Source organism: Mytilus galloprovincialis, chromosome 6 (genome assembly GCF_965363235.1).
Source record: "Mytilus galloprovincialis chromosome 6, xbMytGall1.hap1.1, whole genome shotgun sequence".
Classification (NCBI taxonomy): domain Eukaryota; kingdom Metazoa; phylum Mollusca; class Bivalvia; order Mytilida; family Mytilidae; genus Mytilus; species Mytilus galloprovincialis.
In genome coordinates this window covers 92805210-92831269 of record NC_134843.1, presented here as the reverse complement: position 1 = coordinate 92831269, position 26060 = coordinate 92805210, and the positions used below count along the sequence as shown (strand labels likewise).

At 32.9% G+C, this 26060-nt stretch overlaps 1 protein-coding gene and 1 long non-coding RNA gene across 2 annotated transcripts; one reads left to right on the top strand and one right to left on the bottom strand.

Annotated features, from left to right (window-relative positions):
- Positions 1-345: 345 nt before the first annotated feature.
- On the bottom strand, positions 346-12237 carry LOC143078420 (GLIPR1-like protein 1). The gene is made up of 6 exons (XM_076253291.1): positions 11884-12237; positions 7259-7388; positions 6719-6834; positions 5716-5837; positions 4165-4262; positions 346-449 (listed from the first exon to the last, which is right to left on the bottom strand). Exons 1-5 carry the CDS (start codon positions 12205-12207, stop codon positions 4178-4180), a joined length of 777 nt encoding a protein of 258 aa, XP_076109406.1. The 5' UTR covers positions 12208-12237; the 3' UTR covers positions 346-449; positions 4165-4177.
- An 8949-nt stretch (positions 12238-21186) lies between these two features.
- Positions 21187-23403, top strand: LOC143078419 (uncharacterized). The gene is made up of 2 exons (XR_012979214.1): positions 21187-21505; positions 23161-23403. It is a non-coding gene; the product is annotated as an uncharacterized LOC143078419 (long non-coding RNA).
- Positions 23404-26060: the final 2657 nt, after the last annotated feature.

Here is a 26060-nt window from a genome sequence, read left to right as displayed (position 1 = left end):
ATTCAGATAACGGCAAGTATTTTTAAATGTATCAACCAAATATAACAATGAATAGTTATAAAGTGTCTGATAACCTACTCCATATTGTTCCGGTTTTCAAATTCGATAGAGTTCTGAACAATAATTTCTTTACAAAATCATTATTCTTGTACCGTTTAGTTTTTTTTTATTCTAGATGTTACTGACAAAAACTAGATGCGCCATTGCTAAATATTTAATCAAAGAGAAGAGCAGTAAAACATTGTAACATTATAAAGATCATATTCTATGAATACAAAGCAAACGACTAATTTCTGACATTGATCATTGCCAGAATTGTTGAGTTGTAAATGGTAAATACACAAGAGAACATTAAAAACTGGTTACACTCAAAGCCATGCAGTCAGAGATTCAGTACAAGAAATACAGTAAGGCAAATTCTCAGGCTTGTCCATTTGTTAGGTCAGGATCTGAAACAAATTAGAAAAGATTACTTACCAATTGAATGCAACAGTTGTAAAATATTGCATTATGATAACTGATTTATGACTGGTTTTATTGTGATGAGATATTTTCTACCAGTGGTGTTAACCAGATGTGGATTCTCAAAAATTCGAAAGATCTACTGCTTAATCTTCGATCACAATCTTTGCAATTTTGCAGCAACGTAAAGACTTTTGACTTTTCTACCCTTTACACTACTATTCCCCATGCTCAGTTGAAAGATCGACTTCACCATCTCATTAAAAAGAGCTTTTTCTACAAAAATGGGAATCATAGATACAAATTTCTTGTTTTTGGTTACAATAATTCATATTTTGTGAAGAACCACACTGAATCTACCAGAAAATATACTGAAGATGATATGAAAATGCTGGACGTTTTGACGACAATATATTTGTTGAGTTTGGAGGATTTATATGTCAACAGACAGTCGATATTCCAATGGGTACTTACTGTGCTGCCCTACTGGCCGATTTGTTTTTGTACTCGTATGCAGCAAAATTCATTCATAACCTTCTAAATCAATAAAAGAAAAAGTACCTTGCGAAATTCTTTTTTCCCCCGATATATTGATGATGTCATATCATTGAATAACCCATATTTCAGCCAAAACTTACATCTCATATATCCCAGTGAACTTGAAATTAAGAATACTACCGATATTAGAAGAACTGCTTCATACCTTGATCTTTTCCTTAATATTGAAGACTTCACACCAAAATCTATGATAAACGGGACGATTTCAACTTCCCAATTATCAATTTGTCAGCAGTAATATGGCCTACCCTTTGCCCCTTTGTTTGGTGTTTACATATCTCAGTTGATACGTTATGATCGTGCATATTCACACTATACGGACTTCATATACAGGAGTGTGCTCCTTGTTACGAATGTTAAAACTGCAATACAGAGACACTTACTTGCTGTTATTGTAACGTATTGTAACGTCACATATTTATTACGTCTTTGTATACATAACGTCTTAAGCAGAATAGTAAACAGTCAACCTTTATACTGCAATCAGCTATTTTACTATACAGATAAAGCTATACGTATAAACGTTAGCTTTAAACGTCAATGACCTCAATTCACCTATAAGCCCCGCCTACTTACAACGTCACGTCACAACCATGACAACGTGTATTAACAATGGTCAAACTTTTATGAATTTAAACCTGTTATGTCTTCAAATTGGTAATTTATATACCATGTTTATCAAATGTTATTAATTAAATTCATTTTCCCTTTCTAATTCCTTAAATTGTCAATGCTTACCGCCTAGACTACGCTCATAGGGAAATACCCCAAAATGGTACCCCAAGGGGGAAATTCCAAACACTTTTTTTAATAATATTTGTTTCATATTTTTATTATTTTTTTATTTTTTTATCGATTTCAGTATAAAAACAATATACGTATAGTGTCTTGAAATATGAAATTTATTTGTATTCGGCACGAAACGGGAAAATGCTCGGTAGAACCTCGCATTTTCCCGTTTCTAAGCCTCATACAAATAAATTTCATATTTCAAGACACTATACGTATATTGTCTAATTATACGTCTTTAATACAAAGCGAAGTACTAACCACAAGAAACACACAATTGGTGCCGTGACTTATGGGTAAACTGAGAGCAATTCGTGGTGGACACAGAAGCGCCGTCACAAGGCTTATCATCAGGACCAAAAAGAAATTTGCAGACAATGACATTGAACATCAAAAACTATCGGCAGACACAGAAACACTGGTGAAGAAGAGGACCTTACTTGAAATCTTGGATACACAGATTTTAGATAGAACAGAAGTCGGAGACATGGAATCAGAAATTTTGGACAGTGATTAATTCAATTTAAATTTGTATCTATTCATAAATTCAAGGACATTACATCAAACTCAGGAGCTAATATAAGTTACGTAGATATGGATATTTTAACACCCTGAAGTACCCCTGTACACAATGAGGCGTAGCCGAAGGGTGTACAGGGTACTGAAGGGTGTTAAAATATCCTTATATATGGATATGAACGTAGATAACGAATTTATCCCCGGTCTTAGTCGGAATCGGGCGAGTTTTTTTTTCATTATCTAAAAATTTTTTATTGAAATTTGGAAATTTTACATATTTTTTACGGGGTGTAGGGTACTACCTTTGGTAGAACCCTACAGGTAGTCAAATATAAGACGTTTTTAATACGGATACAGAGAAACTGGATTGAGTTAAATTTGGCGCTCAATGTTGTGAGCGTTACGCCATAAATTGTGTGACGTCAACGTGGGTAATTTGCATAGCTATAGGTCAGTAGTCCCATTCCTTGAAAACGTGGCAGTCAAGTGGTGCATTTAATGAAATGAGTGTAAATGATCGGCATATTAGGACAAAATCGTTAATGAATTAAATATTTAATTACAAACATCATGGATAATCTACAGAATTCAATATTTCACACGTAGCAATCATGGAACTAAGGAAAACTTGCGTGAAGTTCCCCGGGATAATGGTTAGCAACGTCCGGGGATATGGTTAGCAACACCCAGGGGCTATGGGTTTTGTAACGACGTGCGTTAACCAATCAAAATCCTAGATATATACTAAGCCGGGGATAAGAGTTCTTCAACCTACAGTGAGCTATTTTTTAAATCAAGGTCCAGCAGCACATATTTCAACACTTCAACAACTAGCAATATTAATCACAACACTAATTGGACACAGGATGCTATTCAAAGCACTTTTGTAAATCACGGGGCAGACGTTACTTATAACCCTTCTCCGCATCACAGACTACCAAAGTTAGGTTTGCGTTCATTTTCGGGAGATATTTTATATTTGCAGACATTCGTTTGAATCAACCGTACACCACAACCCTGCTCTTACAAACATATAAATATTCAGTTATTTAAATTCACAACTCCAATACGAAGCAGCACAGGCTTAGCCCTCACCAACGCAAACTATAACCAGGCAATCAATTTACTAAAGGAGCTTTACGGTCAGCAACCGTTATCAATGCACACATGCCAATTCTTCTGGATTTAAGTCCGCCATTTAACCTCAGTAGTATAAAGTAATTTTACGACATATTATAAGCCAACATTAAGGGACTTTAATCTCTAGGTCAGACGCAAGTTACATATGGATCCCTTCTTGTACCTATAATTATTGGGAAACTACATGACACCTACCGCATCATTCCATATTGGAACAAGCTACAGCACTAGCATACAACAATACAGAGGAAATGAGAATAAAACAAATAAGGTAAAATTATGCGTTTATTGGCACGAACCACATTTCGCATCAAAGTGCACAAAAGTAGCAACGAATGAAAAGCGCTATGCCTTTATCAAACAGAAAAATGGTTGTTTTAACTGCTTTGGCAGTCCCAATATATCACAATGTACGTCGAAATATACATGTCGTAAATGCAACCGAATGCATCACACTAGCTTATGTTATAACAAACAACACACAGAGAATCAAACAAGACAAACCAGCCCAGCGGTAAATACAATGAATGATGAAGTAGAAACACACAGCTACATAATATATTTGGTTTAGTGTGTTATATGAGACTAATGTACTAATTTCAAGCTTGTTTCGGACAAAATGATAACTTCTATCAATAATATTTAATACAAATATAAAAGAAACTCTTACATTTAACACCGTGATGGGTTACTTACTTGTTTTAAATTTTCATTTCTGGCATCCATTACTTGTTGCAGGTTCTCCGCCAGCTCCACTGCTACTCTCGTACGGTAATCTCCCATTTATATTACCTCTGTAATCAATAATAGGGGAATGCTATATGATAACTAGAACTAATATGCACTTTTTGGCTAGAGTAAAAAAATATTCTAAATATTCAAAATATAGGCAGATACTTTTCGGCATAAAGGGTAGGGTATTGGTTATTTCTACATTGGCTTAAGAAGAGGAGGGTTGAAATATAACAAAACATCTTTGATACGGCCGCATTTTAAATATAAAATTTCAAACCTGGTATCTATATGATGAGTTTATTTACAACCTGCGGGTCGAAGCACTTCTGTGTTGACTTGCGTTATCTTTAATATGTTCATATTTATAAATTAACTGTTGAAAGACTTAGAATTTTAAAAATACTTAGGCTTTTTAACATTTTTTATTAGAGCATCACTGATGAGTCATTTGAAGACGAAACGCGCGTCTGGCGTACATTTAAAATTTCAATCTTGGTATCTATGATGAGTTCACTTAGTACATTTTAAATCTAGTAAAAATTGTTGTTTTCATCACATATTGGTATTAAGTAAGCCAATACTATTGTTAGAACCTTAAGTACACTTATTTTGGCTATGATTTAAAATTGGATTCTTAACGTCCAGCGATGAATATTTCATGCATGCTAAGGACGAAAACAATTCAACAATGAAAAAAATGGTTGTTTTCTGTGTTTAAAGCCGTACGAGATGAAGGTGGGATAATTGAATAGACTCCCTGGAAAATTTGAGTCTTGCACTCTATACAAGGCATTGGCTCAAAAGCCTCATTCTAACCATACGTGTCTCCGTACTTGTACATGTCGCACAGGTAAACGGGCATCCGACTTTGGCAAGGTATCTAGTACCGATCAGAAGACCTTTATGACAAACTTTCTATGACACTAAAACACGTTCTTGGTCCTACTCAATCTTAGCCCACAGGGCCAAGTGAGCTTTATATATTATCATTTGACGCCTATAGTCCGTAGTTTTTTTTTTTACAATTGCATTTTACATTGCTAAAATAAGACCAAAGGGGGTATATTCTAGTTTTGTCTATAATCTAGGATAACGCTAAATAAAGAACAAAAATGACGGGGGAAAAAAAGGTTCAAAATGTTGAGAGCTACCTGAAAGGCTGTTGTTTCTATCAAAACTGTCAGACGACGTCATTAAGAAATAACTCCCTTTAAATGTCTAAGTTTTGCCTACTGTTTTTAAAGCTATTATAGATAGATACTTTATTAGTACTCTAAATTTAAGGAATTATGTTTTATACGTTTTTGTTTTTATGACAAAATTTAGAAAAAAAACGAAAATTTGAAAAATATTACCAAGACAAATTCATCATTTAAAAAAATATATATAGCTTAGTCTACAATGTTGGAGATATCATTGAAGAACTAGTTGAATCCTTTATACAATAAAGCTCAATGTATTCTGGCCATATAAACACCGTATAAAATGAAGCAATGTTTGCATTTTACTTACCCTGGTCCATAATTACACACTAAAAATTCCCAATAATCTATGAAGCTGTAGTCCGGTAGGTTGGTCATGGAGGGACAATGAGAAACTCCGCATCCTAATGCAGAACTCTCTGCCCAAATTATCTGAAACATCAAAATGATACTTACATATAAAACGAATATACTAGTGGATGCTTATGTAGTTACATTGTAGCATATCTCGATTATTATGATCAGACTGCATTCATATAAAATACTTCTTTTAAACGACTTCCATGTAACATCCGCCGTACTCATTGAATATGTACTGAATAGTAACTACGATATTAAAAATAAGAAGAACGCTTTTTAATCAGACAACTATTCAGCAGAGTTCGAATGCCGGAAATATAAAACCAATAAGGGAAACTGTCAGCTACTGCTCACTGACAATACCCCCGCCGCAGTTGGATAATTTTAAAAATGAAAAAAAAGGTTAGTGTTCGGTAAACAGGAAATTGTTTATTGATGAATGTAAAAACGCATCACACGATATAGCTGACTTAAATAAACCTGAAACCAAATTTCAGAAATCCTTGTCGAATATATAGTTCCTGAGAAAAATGTGACGAAAATATTCATGGGACGGATGGATGGACAGAAAGCGGTAAAATAGTATCCCCCTTTTTTTTAAAGCGAGGGTATAATTATCAGTAACCGTATGGCCTTCATCATTGAGAATATCTAATACCATTAAGTTCACTACACGCTTAAAGAAATGTATCATAATGTCCAGAACAGTACATGCATTTATCACTCGTTTACTAATGGCAATTTGGAATTATTTCTGAAAAGGACCTTTTTGTGTATATTGTCCATTTACCATGGTGTATTTAATAGGCATGCGTAAGTGGAATGTCTACATAGTGTATAGAATGTCCACATGGTGTATTGAAAGAACATACGTAAACTATGTGGGATGTCCACAGTGTATTTGCAGGACATGTTTGGTTGGAATGTATACATGATGTATTGAAAGTACTTACTTGTGTGTAATGTCCACAAGGTGCATTAGAACAAGTATTTTTATCGTAATGAAACCCATTTTTTTCGTCGTCCCAAACTGTGAATCCACTTTCTAGGACATCCGTGTTCATCGTGTCTGAAATATACAATCGGAAATGTTATAAATGTGTATTATTACATATTATCGAAGTTTCTTACGATTCGGCCGAATCATTTCAAAAACGTATTGTCCCTTTTTCCTACAAACTTGTGTGGACGTAAATATCCTCTCTAACAGTATCTGCTCTCCTTGGCGACATTAAAAAATGCATAGAAACATAAACGAAAGGCTTAATTTAGCTCGCTATTTTTTTTTAACAATGTAATATAAGAACTGAATGTTTCATTATTTTATTTTTATTATTTAGGTTGGGTTAAAAGATTTTATGTGAGCACATATTAGGTATGACAGGTTTCCTTTAAAGAAAACTCGTTTTGAAATTGACAATTGGCAGACGAAAGTACACGAACATATAAATGTAGATATTATCGATGCTTTGTGAACCCTTTCCTATACATACTAGTTTGAACGTAAATGTTCTCCCCGACGTAAGAGAACGATGTCGGTGGGTTTGATCTTGCCGAATTGTGTCCCCAGATACATTTGTTGGCGTATTCTTGTGCTGTTGCTGCTAACTCATTGTCCCAGTGCTGAAATAGAATTATGGCATGTTAAGGCAGACATTTTTATTATTTATTATTATCAAAGCTATATAAGAGCGGCGAAAGATACCACAGTGACAGTCAAACTCATAGATCGAAAATAAACTGACAACGTCATGGCTAAAAATGAAAAAGACAAACAGACAAATAATAGTACACAAGACACAACATAAAAAACTTAAGAATAAGCAACACCAACCCCGCCAAAAATTTGAGGGTGATCTCAGGTGCTCCGGAAGGATAAGCAGATCCTTCTCCACGTGTGCCACCCGTCTTGTTGCTCATATTATTACAAACCCGGTAAAAGTCTTATTTGCTAGGTCAAATTCGTGAAAGAGTACGGGATTGTAGTTACGTGATGGAGTTCGTAAAAACTACGAAGGGACAATTTCAAATTCACCACTTGGAACTCTCTGTTTAATAGCTTCTGCAGACCAGCAACCCGCTATCAAGGGAATCATGATAGGAAATAAAGGCCCGAGAATATCGAATATAACTGAAGTTAAATACGTATTAAGAAATACATAAAATTGAGAATAGAAATGGGAAATGTGTCACAGAGACAAAAACCCGACTGTAGAGCAGACAATAGCCAGTCAAGGTCGTTAAAAACTTCCATTTGTTTGACAATAGCCGAAGACCACCAATGGGTCTTCAATGCAGAGAAACTCCCGCACCTTGAGGAGTCCTTCAGCTGGCCCCTTAACAAATGTTACTAGTTCAGTACTAATGGACGTCATATTAAACTCCGAAAATGCGGTGGTGTTAAACATGTTTTTTTTTAGATCTCAACCCCCCCCCCCCCCCCTTATACCTCTAGCCAATGTAGAAAAAACAAACACACTACCATACGCATAGTAAAACTCAGTTTAAGAGAAGTCCGAGTCCAATGTCAGAGTAGGTAAGAAAAAAAAGTAAACAAAATGACAAAGGACTACTAGCAATTACTGACATACCAGCTCCAGACCTCAATTAAACGGCAGCAGTGCTTTTGCACCAATTACTGTTTTTCAAGGGTATCATTTCCGCGCCAAATTTGTAATCTTAAAACAGGTTGCACAAATGTAGCATTGGAGAAAAAGGGTTGTGGCGCAAACAGATCTCTCCCAATTAAAATTATTGAAAGATTATGGCTTCATCATATGAATATCAAGCACGATTCCACCCGTTAGGGGTTGAGTATTATACAATCATAAAATATATGAGAAGAACACACATATATATATATATATATATATATATATATATATATATATATATATATACAGTTAAATTCAATGGCAGATGACAACCCTAGTTACCCGATTTCATGTTTCCCGAATATTACCGTCATTGTGTTGTGCTGTTGTAAGTTTTTGTATTGTTGTGTGTCTTTTCCATTTTTGCTAAGTTACTTTTTATATGCATGTTTGTGTTTGTTACAGATGACGTGGATCTGTACTTACATATTACTTTTTTTATATAGCTTATCTTTGACAAACTTAGTGAAAGAGTAGATACTGTTTATTTTTCAAATTTCATGTGTTTGTATGCCCAGGTTTTTTGAAAGACAGTCTATACGTAAGAACCAAGTATTCACTTTATTATTTTGAAATTCTTTACTGAATAAATATGCATAATATGTTCTTAGAATTATAATAATGATGATAATATTTAAGTATTGCTATAATATAATATTAAAATACATTTAGTATCTCCCTAGTTCAGAAGTCACAGCAAGATTACTAGATTTCTTATTTATGTTACACCTAGTAGATCTGCTTACCCTTCCAGAGCATCTGAGATCACCCCAAGTATTTGGTGAGGTTTGTTTTGCTAAAGTCTTTAGATGTCTGTATTGTATGTTGTGTCTTGAGTACTGTTTGTCTTTTTCATTTTAGCCATGGCGTTGTCAGTTTACTATCAATCCATAAGTTTGACTGTCCCTCTGGTAACATTCGCCTCTCTTTCATAAATTTGATGTAGTTTTTCAGCATCATTTGCTCTGGTAACATTCGCCTCTCTTTCATAAATTTGATGCAGTTTTTCAGCATCATTTGGAAACACCGTTTTTAAAATATAGTGATCATTTTCCTTACATGCAGCTCGCTGCTGTGTTAACCAAAATCATACCCCAGACTTCACATCGATAAATTAAAATTGGCTTTACAGAATGGTCAAATAAATTAGGTAAAGTTGGAGTACTAGGAGAGTTTGACGATGACATACATTGATGTAATTCAAAACATGCTTTCATATACTTTTAGTACAGTTCATATTCACATTGAAAGTAAATCCACTGATTATAAAAGTGATCCTCAAATATTTATAATTATATGTTCAACCAATAGTTTTCTCATCTAAATAAAAGGGGTTAATACAATATTTTATTAAAAATCCATAACTAATTACAACTCATAACTATTGTCTTCTCTTTTCATTGCAACAACCTTTTAGAACAGTAATTATAAAGCATCGTTAACCTCTCTTACAATCCCTCTGATGAATCTGAGAGAATTACAATGTCATCAGCACACACTAAACAATCAATCCTTTTGTTATTAACATTAAAGTAGGAAGCACAAGAAGAGAAAACATCAGGGAGATCATTAATAAAATTTTAAAGAAATTCGAGTTTTAAACATCACCTTATCTAAATAATGGAGTTGATTGGTTGCCAATTTTGACACATAGCTTACTTTTACTAAACATATATTTTAACTATAGCATAAAACTGTCCTGCTATGTTGTGTTGAAGTAGTTTTTAATTGTATTCCTTTATGAATAACAGAGTAGACTGCTTTTCTAAGATGTACAAAGCCTGCAATAGTATACTTTGTTTGCTATTAATACACTTGTCAATTAAAATCTTGATAACAAATATGTTGTATTACTTTCTCTAATTTGTCTACTCAATTTTCCTTTAAAGTATGGAGACGTTATTAGTATTACTTTTGCCAAAATTATCAGCCCAATTTCAATTTCTATTTTGACCAGTATTAATATTCAACGAGCTATGGAGATAGGCAGTTTACCTGGCTGGAGAATAAATGGGATTTTCGATAAAATCAGCCAAACTATTTAACATCACATATTGCATTTTCCCTGTCAGTGTCAGAGAACATTCTTGTATACATCATTTATGTCAAGAGTAAAGCAAAGTAATCGTATGTTACTTTTTTCAGTGTGTATAATTCTAAAAAACAAGTTAACTACTAACTGATGTGCGGGATGGATAGATACACAGCCAAGTCCTATCAGAACGGTTGTAGTGCATCAACTCTTTTAGGGTCCGTAGGTTGCTTATAAGGAATAATTTCTGGTCATGGAGTCATAATTATATTGAAATAGTCGATAATTGTTTCATTCAGAAATCGTTATTTGTAGAATTCTACGACTTTTTACGAAAAGAAGTCGTAAGTGTTTTTGTTTATATGATCAGGAAAGGCACCGACGATCTGAGTTTGGTACCACGCGATAAGTCCATTGGCGAACCCGATTAGTGCGGAAACGCCGAAAAAAACCGATATGTCCGTTACCATTCTACACCGTGAAAACGCGGGAGTTGCTTCGCGCAGATGTCGGACTAGTTAGGGAAAATGTAACACGCAATATTACTCGATACTTTAAACAATGGCACCGTTTTGTGTTGATCAATTGAATGGATTTGATTTGATTTTCTGTTAGTTTAAAACGAAGGATACTTTTGTACACATGTACATGAACAGGCCGATTTCAAATTTTCTCAAATTAAAAAAATATATATTTTGATTTCGTAAGATGTTTAGATCTATTATCCCTAAAACCCAACAAAATTAAATTAGTAAAAATCAAAATATCATATGTGATATCAAAATTTATGACATATAGGTTCTCATTGTTAAATGAAATCGTCCAATGTTTACCATTTTTGTAAGTTTAATGGCAATCAAACCTTGATTAAGTACAACATATAATTTGTGAAATCCAAATTAAAAAGTCCTTGACAAAGGATAGCTTAACTTTTCATTCTTTTTGATTTTAACAATTTTTATTTGGTTTAAAAGTATGAAAAAACGATTTTTTATAAAAAAAAAAAAACAAAAAAAAAATGTTTAAAAAACTATGTCATTGTCGCACGTGTATGAGACTTATCATCTCTTTTAATATTCATAATGTAGCTGGATATATAATACTGATATGAATAGCCGAGGCACTATATGCTTGTTAATGTATTTTCTTCAATCTATTATGATTCTTGTAAGCTTACTATATGAAGTGCAAATAACTAGTTGCAGATTACCTATTATAGTACAGAGGCATGAATTTTCAGCAAAAAAACAAAGAAAACGTTGTTTGTTGTTGTTTTATTATTTTATATAAAAGGGGAGGGAGACTGTTTTGAGTCTTAAGTTTCTATATTGAGTTTTGGATATTGTATGTATTCATTTAAATTTGTTTCAAGTACTTACAGGTGTCATCGAACGGATTGGGTCACTCCCTTCTAAATGATATAGTTACTTACCATGTTTCCCATATTTGAAGCTGGAGGTTGGACCTGTTGTCGAGCAACATTGTGAAGAGTCAAGATATGGTCGCTTTGTGATACAGACAAATCACTCCCGGTACCTCTACGATGCACCTTTAGTGAACGTGGTGCGTTGACAGCTGGGCCTGTGTGCTTCATTCCTTCTCCATTTTTGAAACTTCCACCATTTGTCATGGGTTTGTCCTCTTTTTCTAATCGCGAAATAAGATTCTCTAATTTTCTAAGAAACAGATTATCAGATGCACCAAACGCTGACATTAGACACATGGAAAAGATAACTGCAGACGCACAAAACTTCATCTTACGAATATGGAAAACAACTGTCTTAGCTATGTGTATGATCTATTGACAGATGAGTTAAACAATACTGTGATATTTATACCATAGGTTGTGTGGGCATTTTACGCAATTTGCGGTTTTTTACGTTTTCATGTATTTGCCTAGTACTATCTCTCATTAAATATTACATAGTTAGTTTATATTTGATTTCGTTTAATCAAATATTAATTAAAAAAAGTTAAATTACATCTTATTTTTCTTTTACACGATGTCACGATTGTCTGATGTTGCACTGACTAATACATTAGAAGAAAGAAGAATAAAATTCTATATAAATTGACGCTCATCAGCTACAAACGTCACCCTAAACTTTTTTACCTTTCAGGTATTTTTAAAAGAACGTGATAGTTCTCACGGTTTTCTTCAATTTTAATTGACAATTAAATATTTTGCAGACAATGAAGCCGGCCACGTCTACATAATGTCTTTCTTAAAAATAAACATGAAGTCCATGTTTAAGAAATTATAACATGCAATGAGTTGATCACCAGTTTATTGTGTCGAATTAATTGGTGCTTTCTAGTTCTACCTCGCAATGATTGCCACAGAGATTATTTTATTTATGTAACTCTCGTTTTGGACTGGTACTGCCCTTGGATGGTGTAAACTTCCAAAAGAAAGTGTATGGTGTAATGTTGTATGGCATATGGTGGTGCAATGGTAGAAGGTGTATAGTTCTATGGTGCAAGGTTAATGGTGTAACATGCGATCGGGAGTGGTCTGAATGAATGGTGTACGACATTTTAGACTGCAAAGAACTCATTTTAAATTTAATACATTAATTAAAAATTTTGTCGTTCTAAATATATATAAATGTAAGTAAAAATCATAAATATCTATGCACATTTATCGGGTTAACGCATGCGGAAGAATATCACACGAACGTTTTGCAGGAAAATATGAATGCATACTCAATCCAATCTATTAAAAAAATCGAACTATTACAGAAAAGTGACTACCAGGCACGTGCACTACATTATTTTAAGAATAGAATAATATACAAATGGATAAAAATTATATATACATGTGACTGTTATATACAAATAATATAAATATAACATAATGTATAACACACTTTTTAGTTTCTTGTGTTCATTTCGGAGTTTGTTGTGACGTCCATTATCACTGAACGAGTATACATTTTTGTTAAGGGCCAGCTGAAGCACGTATCCGGATGCGGGAGTTTCTCGCTGCATTGAAGACCCATTGGTGTCCTTCGGTTGTTGCATGCTCTTTGGTCGTATTGTTGTTTCTTTGACACATCCGTCATTTCCAGTCTCAATTTTATACTGATTTGTATTGCCACAATGTAATACTTATTACGATGAGGTTGAATTCCCTGTCATATATTCATCATCCACGGACGAAATTGTACGAAACAAAAATCTGTACATTTATTTCAATTTCAGCTCGGAACAGTATTAATAATTATGAATGTTCCTGCAATCAGGTTAAGAGATGTGATTTTTTTTCTGAGACAAGTGGTTTTTGACCATCCCCAAGAACTTGCGGTCATCCGATGTTCAGTACTTCAGTACTTTGATAAACTATGTCATGATTTAAAATAAATGATTAAAGAAGACTACGTTTAGATGTACAGCAGACGGGATTTATTACAAAATCCGTGTAACCATAATTGCTAACAGGTTTATTTATTTTAAATTAAGCTTTATTTTTTAAGTTCAAATTAATACCTGCCATCTCTGTGGTTTTGTGAACTTACTATTATGTATGGGCTTGGCCCATAGTTTCTACGTCATTTCATCTCTGGTGAAGATTAAGTCTCATTGGCAATGATATCGCATCTTTTTTTTATTTTTATATTCTAAAAGTGATTTAAAGCTAAAGCTCCCACCTTAGTGTCTTAGAAATAACCTATAACGGAACAAATTCAAAACAAAAAGCAACTTAGAGCAGACGTTTGATAGTACAAGTGCACATTGTGCAATATCTGAGGTCTGATTTGTGAGTTGACTGACCTTAACCACAAGATTAACATTGATTTTTGTCTCTACATTTACGTTTTGTTTTTGAAAGCATTCGATATTTTTTTATAAAATGTAGACAGTAAACGTATTGCGACCCACACTTATAACAGTACTGATCGACTGTTCGTATAAAGCAGCATACTAACATTAAAATTAAATCCAAATAATGTCAACCGAATTTGTTCTTTATTAGAAGGAGCTGCAAATATTTAGTTTTTAGTCAACTATAGTAATGCTTTTAAATATTTATTTAACAAAATTTTAATTTAATCTAATACTGCTATACAACTCTTTTCAATTATAGTATAATCATGTGTTTAACTATAGGTCGAGATTATTATTTTTAAATAACGTCAGCTTAATTTTTATTTTGTTAATGGTGTATTTATCTTTCATTTGATTATGATATACTCCTTTACCTGTTTGACAAAAGACTAATTGAACTGGTAGGTAGGCTTTGGTATTATCAATTTTTATTCGTTCATTTGTTTTTTTTTTTTTGAAAGGGTGGGGTGATGCATCATCTGCCGTTAGTTATATTGAAATTCACCGTTGCATTTTATATTAAGTTATCATTTCAATGCTCTTCAACTTTATACTTGTTTGGCTTTATAAATATTTTGATATGAGCGTCACTGAAGAGTCTTATGTAGACGAAACGCGCGTCTGCAGTACTAAATTATAATCCTGGTACCTTTGATAACTATTAAAATGAATATGATCAGTATTGAGGTACTTTGTAAACGGTTGAAAACACATATTATTGCCTGTTTGTACATGTTTCACATAAAAAAATATGAATGCCTGTGAATAGTTATCAAAGGTACCAGTATTACAAATTAATACACCAGACGCTTGTAGTGGAAACATATCAAAAGTAAATAAGAAATGTCATGTGATATTTACCACCTGAATAGTTTAAATTATTAAAGTCATATGAAACCTCAAATTTAAAAAAAGGATGAATATCTATACTATTATACGAGAAGACCCAATTTTGTGTGCCGCTTCTCTTCCTTCCAAAACAAATTAATCATCATGCCTTTGTGTCCTATAGTTGTCATGCAAAGTCGCATTTGTCATCCTCGATTATGATTAGTTCGTTAGGAATATTTGAGAATAAAACGAACATTTTGTTCATGCCCAGTCAAATGAAATAAATGAAGTAATACATTGTATTTGCTATCTACTATCAATAACAAGTTTACTATCAACGGCGGTCATATAGTATGTAGAGATTATAGTATATATGTATATTAGACAGAACAAGAATGTGCCCATAGTACACGAATGCCCCACTCGCACTATCATTTTCTATGTTCAGTGGACCGTGAAATTGAGGTCAAAACTTTAATTTGGAATTAAAATTAGAAAGATCATATCATAGGGAACATGTGTACTGTAACGTGTAACCGGGCGATCAATGGATCCGTATCTGAATAAATCAGGATTTCAAGTGTTCAACTTAAATTTGCACCAAAACAAGTTGTCCTATTTAAAACAATTAACACACCCTTATATGAATTCACAATGTCAAATATATAAGCTACACAATGCACATAAATTAGAATTCAAGGCGAAGTTTATCATTCACAATATATAAACACACTGTATCATAACAAAATATATACACACAATGTCACTATGCAATCACTTTGCAACATGTATTAATATGGAACGCCACGACTGCCTTATGTTAATAATCAGCATTATACGCAGTGTTCACAGCATTATATGAAGTGATCACAGCATTATATGTAGTGCTCACAACATTATATGAAGTGATCACAGCATTATATGCAGTGCTCACAGCATTATATGCAGTGCTCACAGCATTATATGCAGTGTTCACAGCATTATATGCAGTGTTCACAACATTATATGAAGTGCTCACAACATTATATTAAGTGCTCACAACATTATATTAAGTGCTCACAACATTATATTAAGTGATCACAACATTATATTAAGTGTTCACAACATTATACGTTTTTTGTTGTATGATGAGATTGATGTATGATGAGATTTATTAATGATGAGATCATTCGGTAAACTTCGTTTTTTAGCGGAAATTACCGAATCCTTAATTGGTAAATTACGGTAATGCCCAGCAAACAAATTTAAAAAGTTATTAAAATCATGTTATCATAAGGTAGCATACAATATTTAAAACTGATTGAAATAAGTAAGGAAAGATGAAACTGAGAGGTGAATGATTGAAGTAGTTCTGTTCGTCGTAAGAAATACGAATTGCAAAATGTAAGTTAAATAATAAAAAGTTTATTTAATGAAATATCGTAGGATAATTTGTATGATTTATTCTCTAGTTCATTTCCTACTGAAGAAATTTAGCAAGGTGCCACTTTATAGTCCGTACTCAGTTTTAAAAAGCTTAATTACCTTTTAAATAAAACAGTCAGCTTTCTATAACACATAGGTGCCATATTACGCTAGCTTATATATGTCATGATAGAGTCATTTTTGGCATCGATTTCCAGATTTGGCATTTTTACATGAATAAGTATCTAACAGATATGGAAAATGCAGTTTAAAGCATTTCACTGTAGGTGTTAAACATAACTTTACATCAATTATTCCATTTTTATACAAGCTTTTTAGCACGGCAAGTACTAAGATTGTCTTCTAAATATGATCAGCAGTCTTATATAGAAATTTAAACTTTCATAGAAAAATTTACCCTTTCAAGACCCTGTTTAACATTTTCATTTAAAGTTATCATCTCTTATGAAAATTGAGTTTGTGGGGATGAATAAAACGTTTACTACGTTTGTTCGTCAGTTTGCACGGTACATATATATATATAAAAGTGGTATGCTTGCCAATGAAACAACTTTCCACAAGAGACAAAATGACATCACAGAAATTTTAAACAGCTAAACGGCCACAGTATGACCTTCAACAATGAGGAAAGCCCATACCGGATAGTCAGCTATAGAGGGCCCCGAAATGATAAACGAAAAATATTCCTAATTTATGTACAAACAAACGATCGAAACACTAACATGTATATAACACATTAATTAACAAACGACAACCACTGAAATAAAGGCTCCTCCTGACTTGGGACGGCCACATATATGCAAAATGTGGCGGGTTTTTAATATGTTAGCGGGATGTTGGTATCCTCCCTCTAACCTGGGACAGTGGCGTAACAGAACAACATAAGAACGAACTATGAAAATCAGTTGTAAAAGGCTTGTTAGTTTTTTCGTTTGAATTGTTTTACATGGTCGTATCGGGGCCTTTTATAGCTGACTATGCGGTATGGGCTTTGCTCATTGTTGAAGGCCGTACGGTGACCTATAGTTGTTAATGTTTGTGTCATTTTGGTATTTTGTGGATAGTTGTCTCATTGGCAATCATACCACATCTTCTTTTTTATATTAACTCATTAGATGGGTACAAATATAAATACATATGATCTAACAAGAAAATAGAGTGAACGTGCATGTGGGCGGGTACTTGTATATCCCAACAATAAAAAGACACTATAAGTACTGATCTGAGAGTATATATAACTAATATAGTACCATGCTGTTGATTAAAAATAACATCACTCCAGACCCTTTTGTTTTCCACATAATTAATATTGCCAATAATTAAGAAGTTCCGGGTCAAATCGATACCAATAATATATTCACCTGTTAACTATTACATTATCTGTACGTTCCGCATCTGACAGGAGTACCACGAAACGCTGTATTTAAGATTTTGCTATATACACGGGTCGTAATCACAGGGTTGAAACTACTTAATTCAATCATTGTCACATTGTTCCCGATTGTAGTACTTTAATCAGTATGACTTTCTAAGATGGCAATACGAATAATAAAAATCTGGACTTAAAATAAGGCGTATAGGTACAGCATGTACAGTTTTCAATTTGTTAGACGTAAAACAGCGAATCAAAGATTCAATTTTATTCATAACTCATAAAGGACAAAACTGTTGATTAAAAAATACTCCTTTCCAGAGACTTTTGTTTTCCAAACAAAATCAATAATACCAATATTAAATTGACAAGTTCCAGGTCGACGGGTTCAAACAGAAAGATGTTAAAAGCAGAGAAAACTTCATCTTATAATCGGCATGACTTTATCAGATGACAATACCAATACTAAAATAAGGCTTACGCATAGTTATATTCTTTAATTCAGTCACAGACCCGCGATATCACGGATGTGTTCTAGTAAATATATATACATATTAAGTTGTGAATATGGTGAAACTAATCCTCAAAATAAGTTTAAAATGCCCTGCATGGTGTGGAATAAACTTGGGTTAAATTGATCATACTTCTTAATTTACTTATTTCAATCCGTTTTAAATATTGTATACTGCCTTAATGATCACATATATAATAATAACTGTTTAAATTTGTTTGCTGGGCATTAATTTACCGTAATTTACCAATCATGTTTTCGGTAATTTCCGCTAAAAAACGAAGTTTACCGAATGATCTCATCATTCATAAATCTCATCATACATCAATCTCATCATACAACAAAAAACGTATAATGTTGTGAACACTTAATATAATGTTGTGAGCACTTAATATAATGTTGTGAGCACTTCATATAATGTTGTGAGCACTTCATATAATGTTGTGAGCACTTCATATAATGTTGTGAACACTGCATATAATGCTGTGAACACTGCATATAATGCTGTGAGCACTGCATATAATGCTGTGATCACTTCATATAATGCTGTGAACACTGCGTATAATGCTGATTATTAACATAAGGCAGTCGTGGCGTTCCATATATTAAGCCTGATTATTCACAATGTCACTAATATATCACTATGCAACATGCATCAGACACTTTATTACACAATGTCACTAATGGATTACTATGCAACATGCATCAATGCATATCACACAAAACGTATGAACACATTACCACATATATACAACATCTATTAACAATATCCACCAATTTGTAATATCACCTTTTGAATGTTCAATAAACCACAATAACACAGTGACACAATTACACTTGCACAATGCTTCAATGCACAAGGAATGTATATAAAACACAGCTAAACTCACGCACTAACTATCCCTTTGAGTTCCCACACAATGAATATTATCCAACTGGTAAAGTTTAACACAGTGCACTTTCACTAATACACTTCCACAATATAACAACTTGCAACACCAGCAAGTAAACTCCTTGTATTCTCACTAATACAAATCTATGAAGTATTCACACTTCCACATAGTACAACTTGCAACACCAGCAAGTATACACCTTGTATTCTCATTAATACAATAACCACTTATATATATCAGATTCACTTTATACATTGTATCACAATCACTATTGCAATATCCACATATAAATCCGAACACTATTTATATATCCTTTGGAATCACTTAATTCACTCTACTTACCAGTTGGAAAATAATCCCTGATGTTATCACTTCAACGGTCCACATATAACTGACAAAGTTTCTCTGTCTTGAGCTGGTTTATATACTACCATATGGAACGGTCCATTATACGTGAAGGGGTGAAAATCAAGACTATACCAATTTTAGGGGTGTTTTTAGTAATAGATGGTGAAACTTGTATACATATAGAAACACAATTAATAAGGAAAGACAACTGGAATTTCACATCGAAATAAATAAACTATGACCAATTTTTGTTACAGTACTAAGTTTCAAGTTGATGTAACTTTAACTTCATCAAAAACTACCTTGACCAAAAACTTTAACCTGAACTTCGCACTATCATTTTCTATGTTCAGTGGACCATGAAATTGGGGTCAAAACTATAATTTGGCATTAAAATTAGAAAGATCATATCATGGGGAACAAGTGTACTAAGTTTCAAGTTGATTGGACTTCAACTTCTTCAAAAACTACCTTGACCAAAAACTTTAACCTAAAGCGGACGGACGAACGGAGGTACAGACGGACGGACGGACGAACGGAGGCACAGACCAGAAAATATAATGCCCCTCTACTATCGTGGGTGGGGCATAAAAACACGAAAATAACATAGGTACTTGGGGGACAGAACATTTTTTTAACCTTCCCCTTTTTTCCAAAATCCGTTATTTCATTGTTTTCTATTAATTTTAATGATTTTCGCATTTTTCTGTATACTATATAATCAGTGACGCCGTGATAGTAAGATATCAAATGCACTTTATTTATAGTATACAGACAAATTGGAAAATATTTGAAATTAATAGAAAACAAAATAATAAAAAATTGGGGAAAAAAGGAGGGTTAAAAAATATTCCTGTCCCAAAGTACCCCCCCCCCCCACCACCACCACCACCACCACCACCACCACCCAAAAAAAAAAAAAAACTTAAAAAAATAACTGGTGTAAATTTTTTTTTTGTTTTTTTTTTTTTGTTATCTCGTTGATAAATTAGGCCTAAATAAACATCATATAAGATAAATAAAGAATTGAACCCTTGGTAAATATAGTATGGTCACATACTAACTTCGGCCGAGCTTTGAAGTTCCATAGGGGTATATATGTTTTTTTTTATATATCCTCACTTGCAAATAAGCATGATTGATAACAACTCAGGAATTTTTTAGTTCATTGACATCTTTTACTTGTTAGTATGTTATTCTGGATTTAAATCTTTAGTCTTAAATAAAAGATATCGCGACCAAAAATTATTGATTGGTAAAAAAAATTTCAGAAATAAATATAAATTAAAAATTCGTAGTGTGATTTGTTATAACTAGCAAGTTGTAGTGTTATATCAGTCTGTTATTCTAGCAAATCTTTTTAACATTTTACCGAAAGATAGTTTTTTTTATATAAGTTTAATATATTTTCCCACCATTTATAAAATGTATTTTGAGCAAGAAGCACCTGACCAGACCATGACTTGGCGTTAGCGCTAATATAAGGCTTTTTGTTTCAATTAAATTCGAAGTTTTATGTTATCTATCTACTTTATAAGTATCTGAAACATAACTGCAAATAATCATCGAACCATTAAAATACATTTAATTTAAATTTGACTGTTGTAGTACCCCTTTAAACAACTGCCCACAATCATTATTTTAAACCACCTCTTTTTGATACATTGTTGTCTGTATTCTAGATAATTTTGTAATATTTTTTTAGAAAATTTTGACAAGTCAATATACCAACTTCACCTGCAGATTGGGTTTACATTTACCAACTTATTCGAACGAAATTCGAGAGCATGCAGCTCCTACTCAGACTTTGTAAAACGTACTGGAGCAGAAAGTTGATAAACCAGGGGTATGTCATAGAAAGTCTCTTCCTTTTTCTAAAAAAAAAAAAGGTACCAAGACCTTGTTGATACCTGTTCCGTATCAACTTCACTAATAAAACATGATGGTTTGGTGTATAGATTCTGCGTACTGACGTTGTTTATCATCTTATCTAGGTGTTATATTTTTCTTTTATTTGTCTGTGTTCAATTATTAATATTACTTTTATTGTTTGGTTTGTTTTATGTGATATCCATTTGACTTGGCTCGGTACTTATACATCCCGTCAATATGTTTGTATTATCATTCATTTTTGCTGGTGTGATTTTTTATATGCGACTTTTTGTGTTTCTTTGGTTCTTATAACGTGACTCTGTACTTTTAAAGATCCCGTCATAATGGCCTACTTCGGGTCGTCCAACTTGGGTTGACTCGAGTTAAAAGATCAGTTCTACTGCGCATGTGCGCAACCTTTTCGAATCTAAAGTTAAAACTCTTCAATTTAGTTGACTATCAAAATGGACGATATTGATGTAGCAGCTGGCTTTTTTTCACGACAATGATTATGAATAAGTTTGTGTTCAAATTTGTGATATGATTAAAGATTTGATATTCTTTATATCTTAAATATTACCAAGAGAAGAGGTACCAAGGATTAAGAACTTTGCAGAAATTACGGTTTCTGGATTTGCACCAAGGGATTTCTCCAACATTTCCGTATTGATAGGTCTACATTTGACATCACTTTACAGAGTTTAGCCCTTCGCTGATTTAATTCTGCGCATACTGACAGTAAAGAACAAGTGACTGTTGAGAAACAACTGATGCAATTCATATGGTACATGGCCAACGAAGAAAGCATGAGAGAAATTCATACATTTTTGGAATATCGCTGGCGACAGTTCACTCAACAATACTTCGAGTGAATACAATATCCTATGATTTTTTATAAAATGTAAGTGCTTGTTCCTCCATTACAAGGCCCTCCTATCAGGTGTCAGCTCATTATTATCTTAATCTTTGTACATCAATGCTCAAGAGCACAGGTCTGTGTTGTTTAAATAATCATGAAGCTTTGTCCTTTGAAAGGCTATCACATTTGTTTGTTATGAAGTCGTCCTGTCATTGCAAACAAATAAAATAACCTTATAAGACGTCATAATTTTGGGACTATATAAAGGTCTTGGCATTCTTTTTTTCTTTCATTTAAAAAAAAATTGCAGGAAACAAATAATGAAAGTATTTTTTGGCAAAGTATTAATGTTCTGGATAAAAATAAGCAAGCGAAGCATTAGATGAAAGTTGTCAATCTGGAAATAAATAATCCTGCCGCACATCATCTGAATATCAAACATGTTCGTTTAAACGTATGACTATAACATAATAAACCTTGGTAACACAATGCAAGTGGTCTTGGATATTAATAAGATTTTTAAAATCATTAAGCATTAAAGCAATTTAATAAATTCAGATTATCGTCTGCTAAACTAGAGTTATCTTTTCTTTAATTTTAAAGGACTAGAGCGTCTTTCATTTACCCACATAATTTCATAAGCGGTTTTCCAGCTTTTATTTGGTATAAAATTGCATGCTTTTCGTGAATTGTTCATTGCGTGATTTGAACTGAAGGAACACAAAACCCACCATTGAGAATATTTTCTGCTCTCTGTTGTATATTTTCAGATATCGTTAAAGAAGCGTCATGGATTGGACAGAATATGAACTGAATATATTGTTTTACTGAATGGCTGAATTTATTACAGTTGGCGTCTGGTAGCCCAGAAAAAATATGATGATTGCCCTTCAATGTTTTTATCTTGGACATTAATGAGACATTGTCGATGAATGCAAATTCATAGGCCGGTTGATATATAGCTGAACTGTCCTAATAAATCCATGACAAAAAATTGCCAAAATTCAAACTTACTATTTGTTGTTTTTTATTATGATTATTATTTAGTTTGTCTTATAATTTATCTTCATTTGTATAAAGAAGGTAATCTGGAGTCATTGGAAATATTACGAGTGATTTCAATGAATTTGGGTTATCTTTTATCTGGTATATCGAATTCTTAAATTTATATCTGTTGGTTTCTTTCGAATATTTAATAAGTAATTGACAAGGGATTGTATTGAGGTGCAAATCCCCATCAATGTTTGCTAAAATATTATCAAATGTGTGATTAATAATAAACCTTGGTAGTACAATTTGAACACTTGAAAATTTACTGTACAAGAGGTTGAGGTGCAAATCATCATCAAGGTTGACTACATTTTGTCACAAATTGTTATGTTTCTGAAAATTTGACAGATAGTGTTACACATTAATATTTACAGATAATTCATTGGTCGGATTTCTGGAGGCAGAATGAAATAGCATCTTCTTTCCAGCTGTTTTGTGCATTTCCAAATTTGATAGGACTAATAGATGGAACTCAGATCCAAATTACTGCACCAATTGCATGGGACCAAGATTACATCAAGAGAAAAGGTTATCCCTCAGTAGTGCTTCATATATATTTGATTTGATATACATAACACCCTTGTCAACAATTTGCCTTCATACCTACATCGGAGTAACAGTTAATTCGGTCGTTTCAGACCTTAAACAAAATAATATGAAATTAGATTTAAAATCATCACAATAGTGAACACACTGAAATGTCTCGCATGTCCTAATGCTCACTGTTGATTGTTGAAATAAAAAAAGTGTAGATTAACATTTCATTAAATTTTCATTATGAACAATGAACTTGAGATAAAGGTGGGATTAAACGTTGGAAAAATACTAAGTACATGCAATATTTACATCATTCCATACACTAAAAACCATAAAGTTAAAGTATCCAGAAACAAACCTCGTCTTAACTAAATTTTTTATAAAGTCATGGTAAGATGAAACTTGCTAGACCTTCTAAGTATTCAATACACACGATATATTTGGCTTATCACTTAACTTGTCAGAGAAACTGATAAAACTTTAAAGAAAAATTAAAAGGCCATTGAACCATGATAAGTAGGACCATGGTCAAATGACACATGCCAGGCACACCTAACAATTATTCCATATATACCAAATACAGTTCACCTATCGATATAGTATCTGAAAAACACCAAATCATAGAAAATCAACAATAACCAATAAACCATAAAAATTAAGTCGTGGCATCCGCAAAACATATTCACCTTACAATCATTTCATAAGTCATATATATTTCACCTATATCTTACAATGTCTGAAAAACAGACAAAATAAGATAAAATGAACATATTAAGCTGCAGATTCCTTTCTAAAAATTAGATTTATTTAAGTTATCCAACCTTAGTTTGCTTGGTTTATAAAATCTGTATTTGTTAAAGTATCCTTCAAATAAGATAAAACGTGTAGATAATATCTTCATTCAGACAAAATTTCTGCCAATAAAACAAACTTTCTTTTCTCAAAATTTGCCGCTCAGTAGAAACATCTAGACCAACTTCTAAAGACACTGTATTTACCTTAAAAGTCTGTATTATAGACCTTAAGTGGAAATTTTTAAATTTATTTGTAATTCTAATTTTATTTATACTGGTTGTAGTTGATGACAATCTCATTATTAAATGTGCACAAACAGGATGGCCAGGATGTGCTACTGACGCACGGGTTTTAAGGAACACACAACTCTTCAGTAAAGCTGAATCTGGGAATCTGACTACCGTGAACAATGATTTACTCTAGGATTCGGCTTATTTTTTAAAGAATTGGCTATTAACCCCATTTCGTGACAATGGACATTTAAACGATAGACAAAGAAGATAAATGTATAATAGGGTTGTTTCTTCATGTTGTCAAACTGTTGAGAGATCACTTGGCCACCTGAAGAGTCGTTTCAGAAAACTAAGGGAATTTCCGCTGCATGAACCGAGAGAAATTTGTTATTTAATAATGTCAGGGTGCTTATTGCACAATTGATGCATTGTGCATTTAGATAGCATTGATGAGTTTATTGGAAATATTGATGTGCAAATAAATCCAAAATCATTATCCAAACATATTTGGGAAAGCTCTAGCTGGAGTTGTCAAAAGAGATCAAATTATGAACATGCTACCCTAACTCAATAGCACCAGTATTCTTTAATACATGTGCAGTAGCATTGCTGTCAAAAAGAATTTAATCTGAGCCGTAATTTTTAGCGGTTAATCATTTGGATGCAGATTACTTGGTTATTGAAACTCAATTATTGCTTAAAACAAGAATAAAACAGTAAATATTCTATACTTATTTTCAGACCTAATGACATCAAATAAAAATATTACAAACAACTTTTGCAAAAATATTTGCCCTATCAGTCCTTTAATCCGACAAAAATCAAGACGAGATGTTTTCTTCTTTGGTTTACTTATCATTTTGTAGAACAATAGAACCTGCTGTCGTGTTACTGTGCTTACTATTCTGATATCCAATCATGTTGTGTGCGAACTATACTGAAATTTGACAAGGTGTGTGCTTAGAATACTAATCTTCTGTAATGTCATGTGGTAACTGTACTGACAGTCTTATCATGTTATGTGGGAAGTATATCGATCTTCTGTCATGTCATAT

Bases quoted from the DNA above. Each gene is read 5' to 3' on its own strand.
- LOC143078420 (XM_076253291.1), bottom strand. From the start codon at position 12,207: ATGAAGTTTTGTGCGTCTGCAGTTATCTTTTCCATGTGTCTAATGTCA. The intron at 7,389-11,883 runs GTAAGTAACTAT...ATTCTATTTCAG, and splicing joins CTTCAAATATGGGAAACATG to CACTGGGACAATGAGTTAGC. The intron at 6,835-7,258 runs GTATGTATAGGA...TGTATATTTCAG, and splicing joins GAACATTTACGTTCAAACTA to ACACGATGAACACGGATGTC.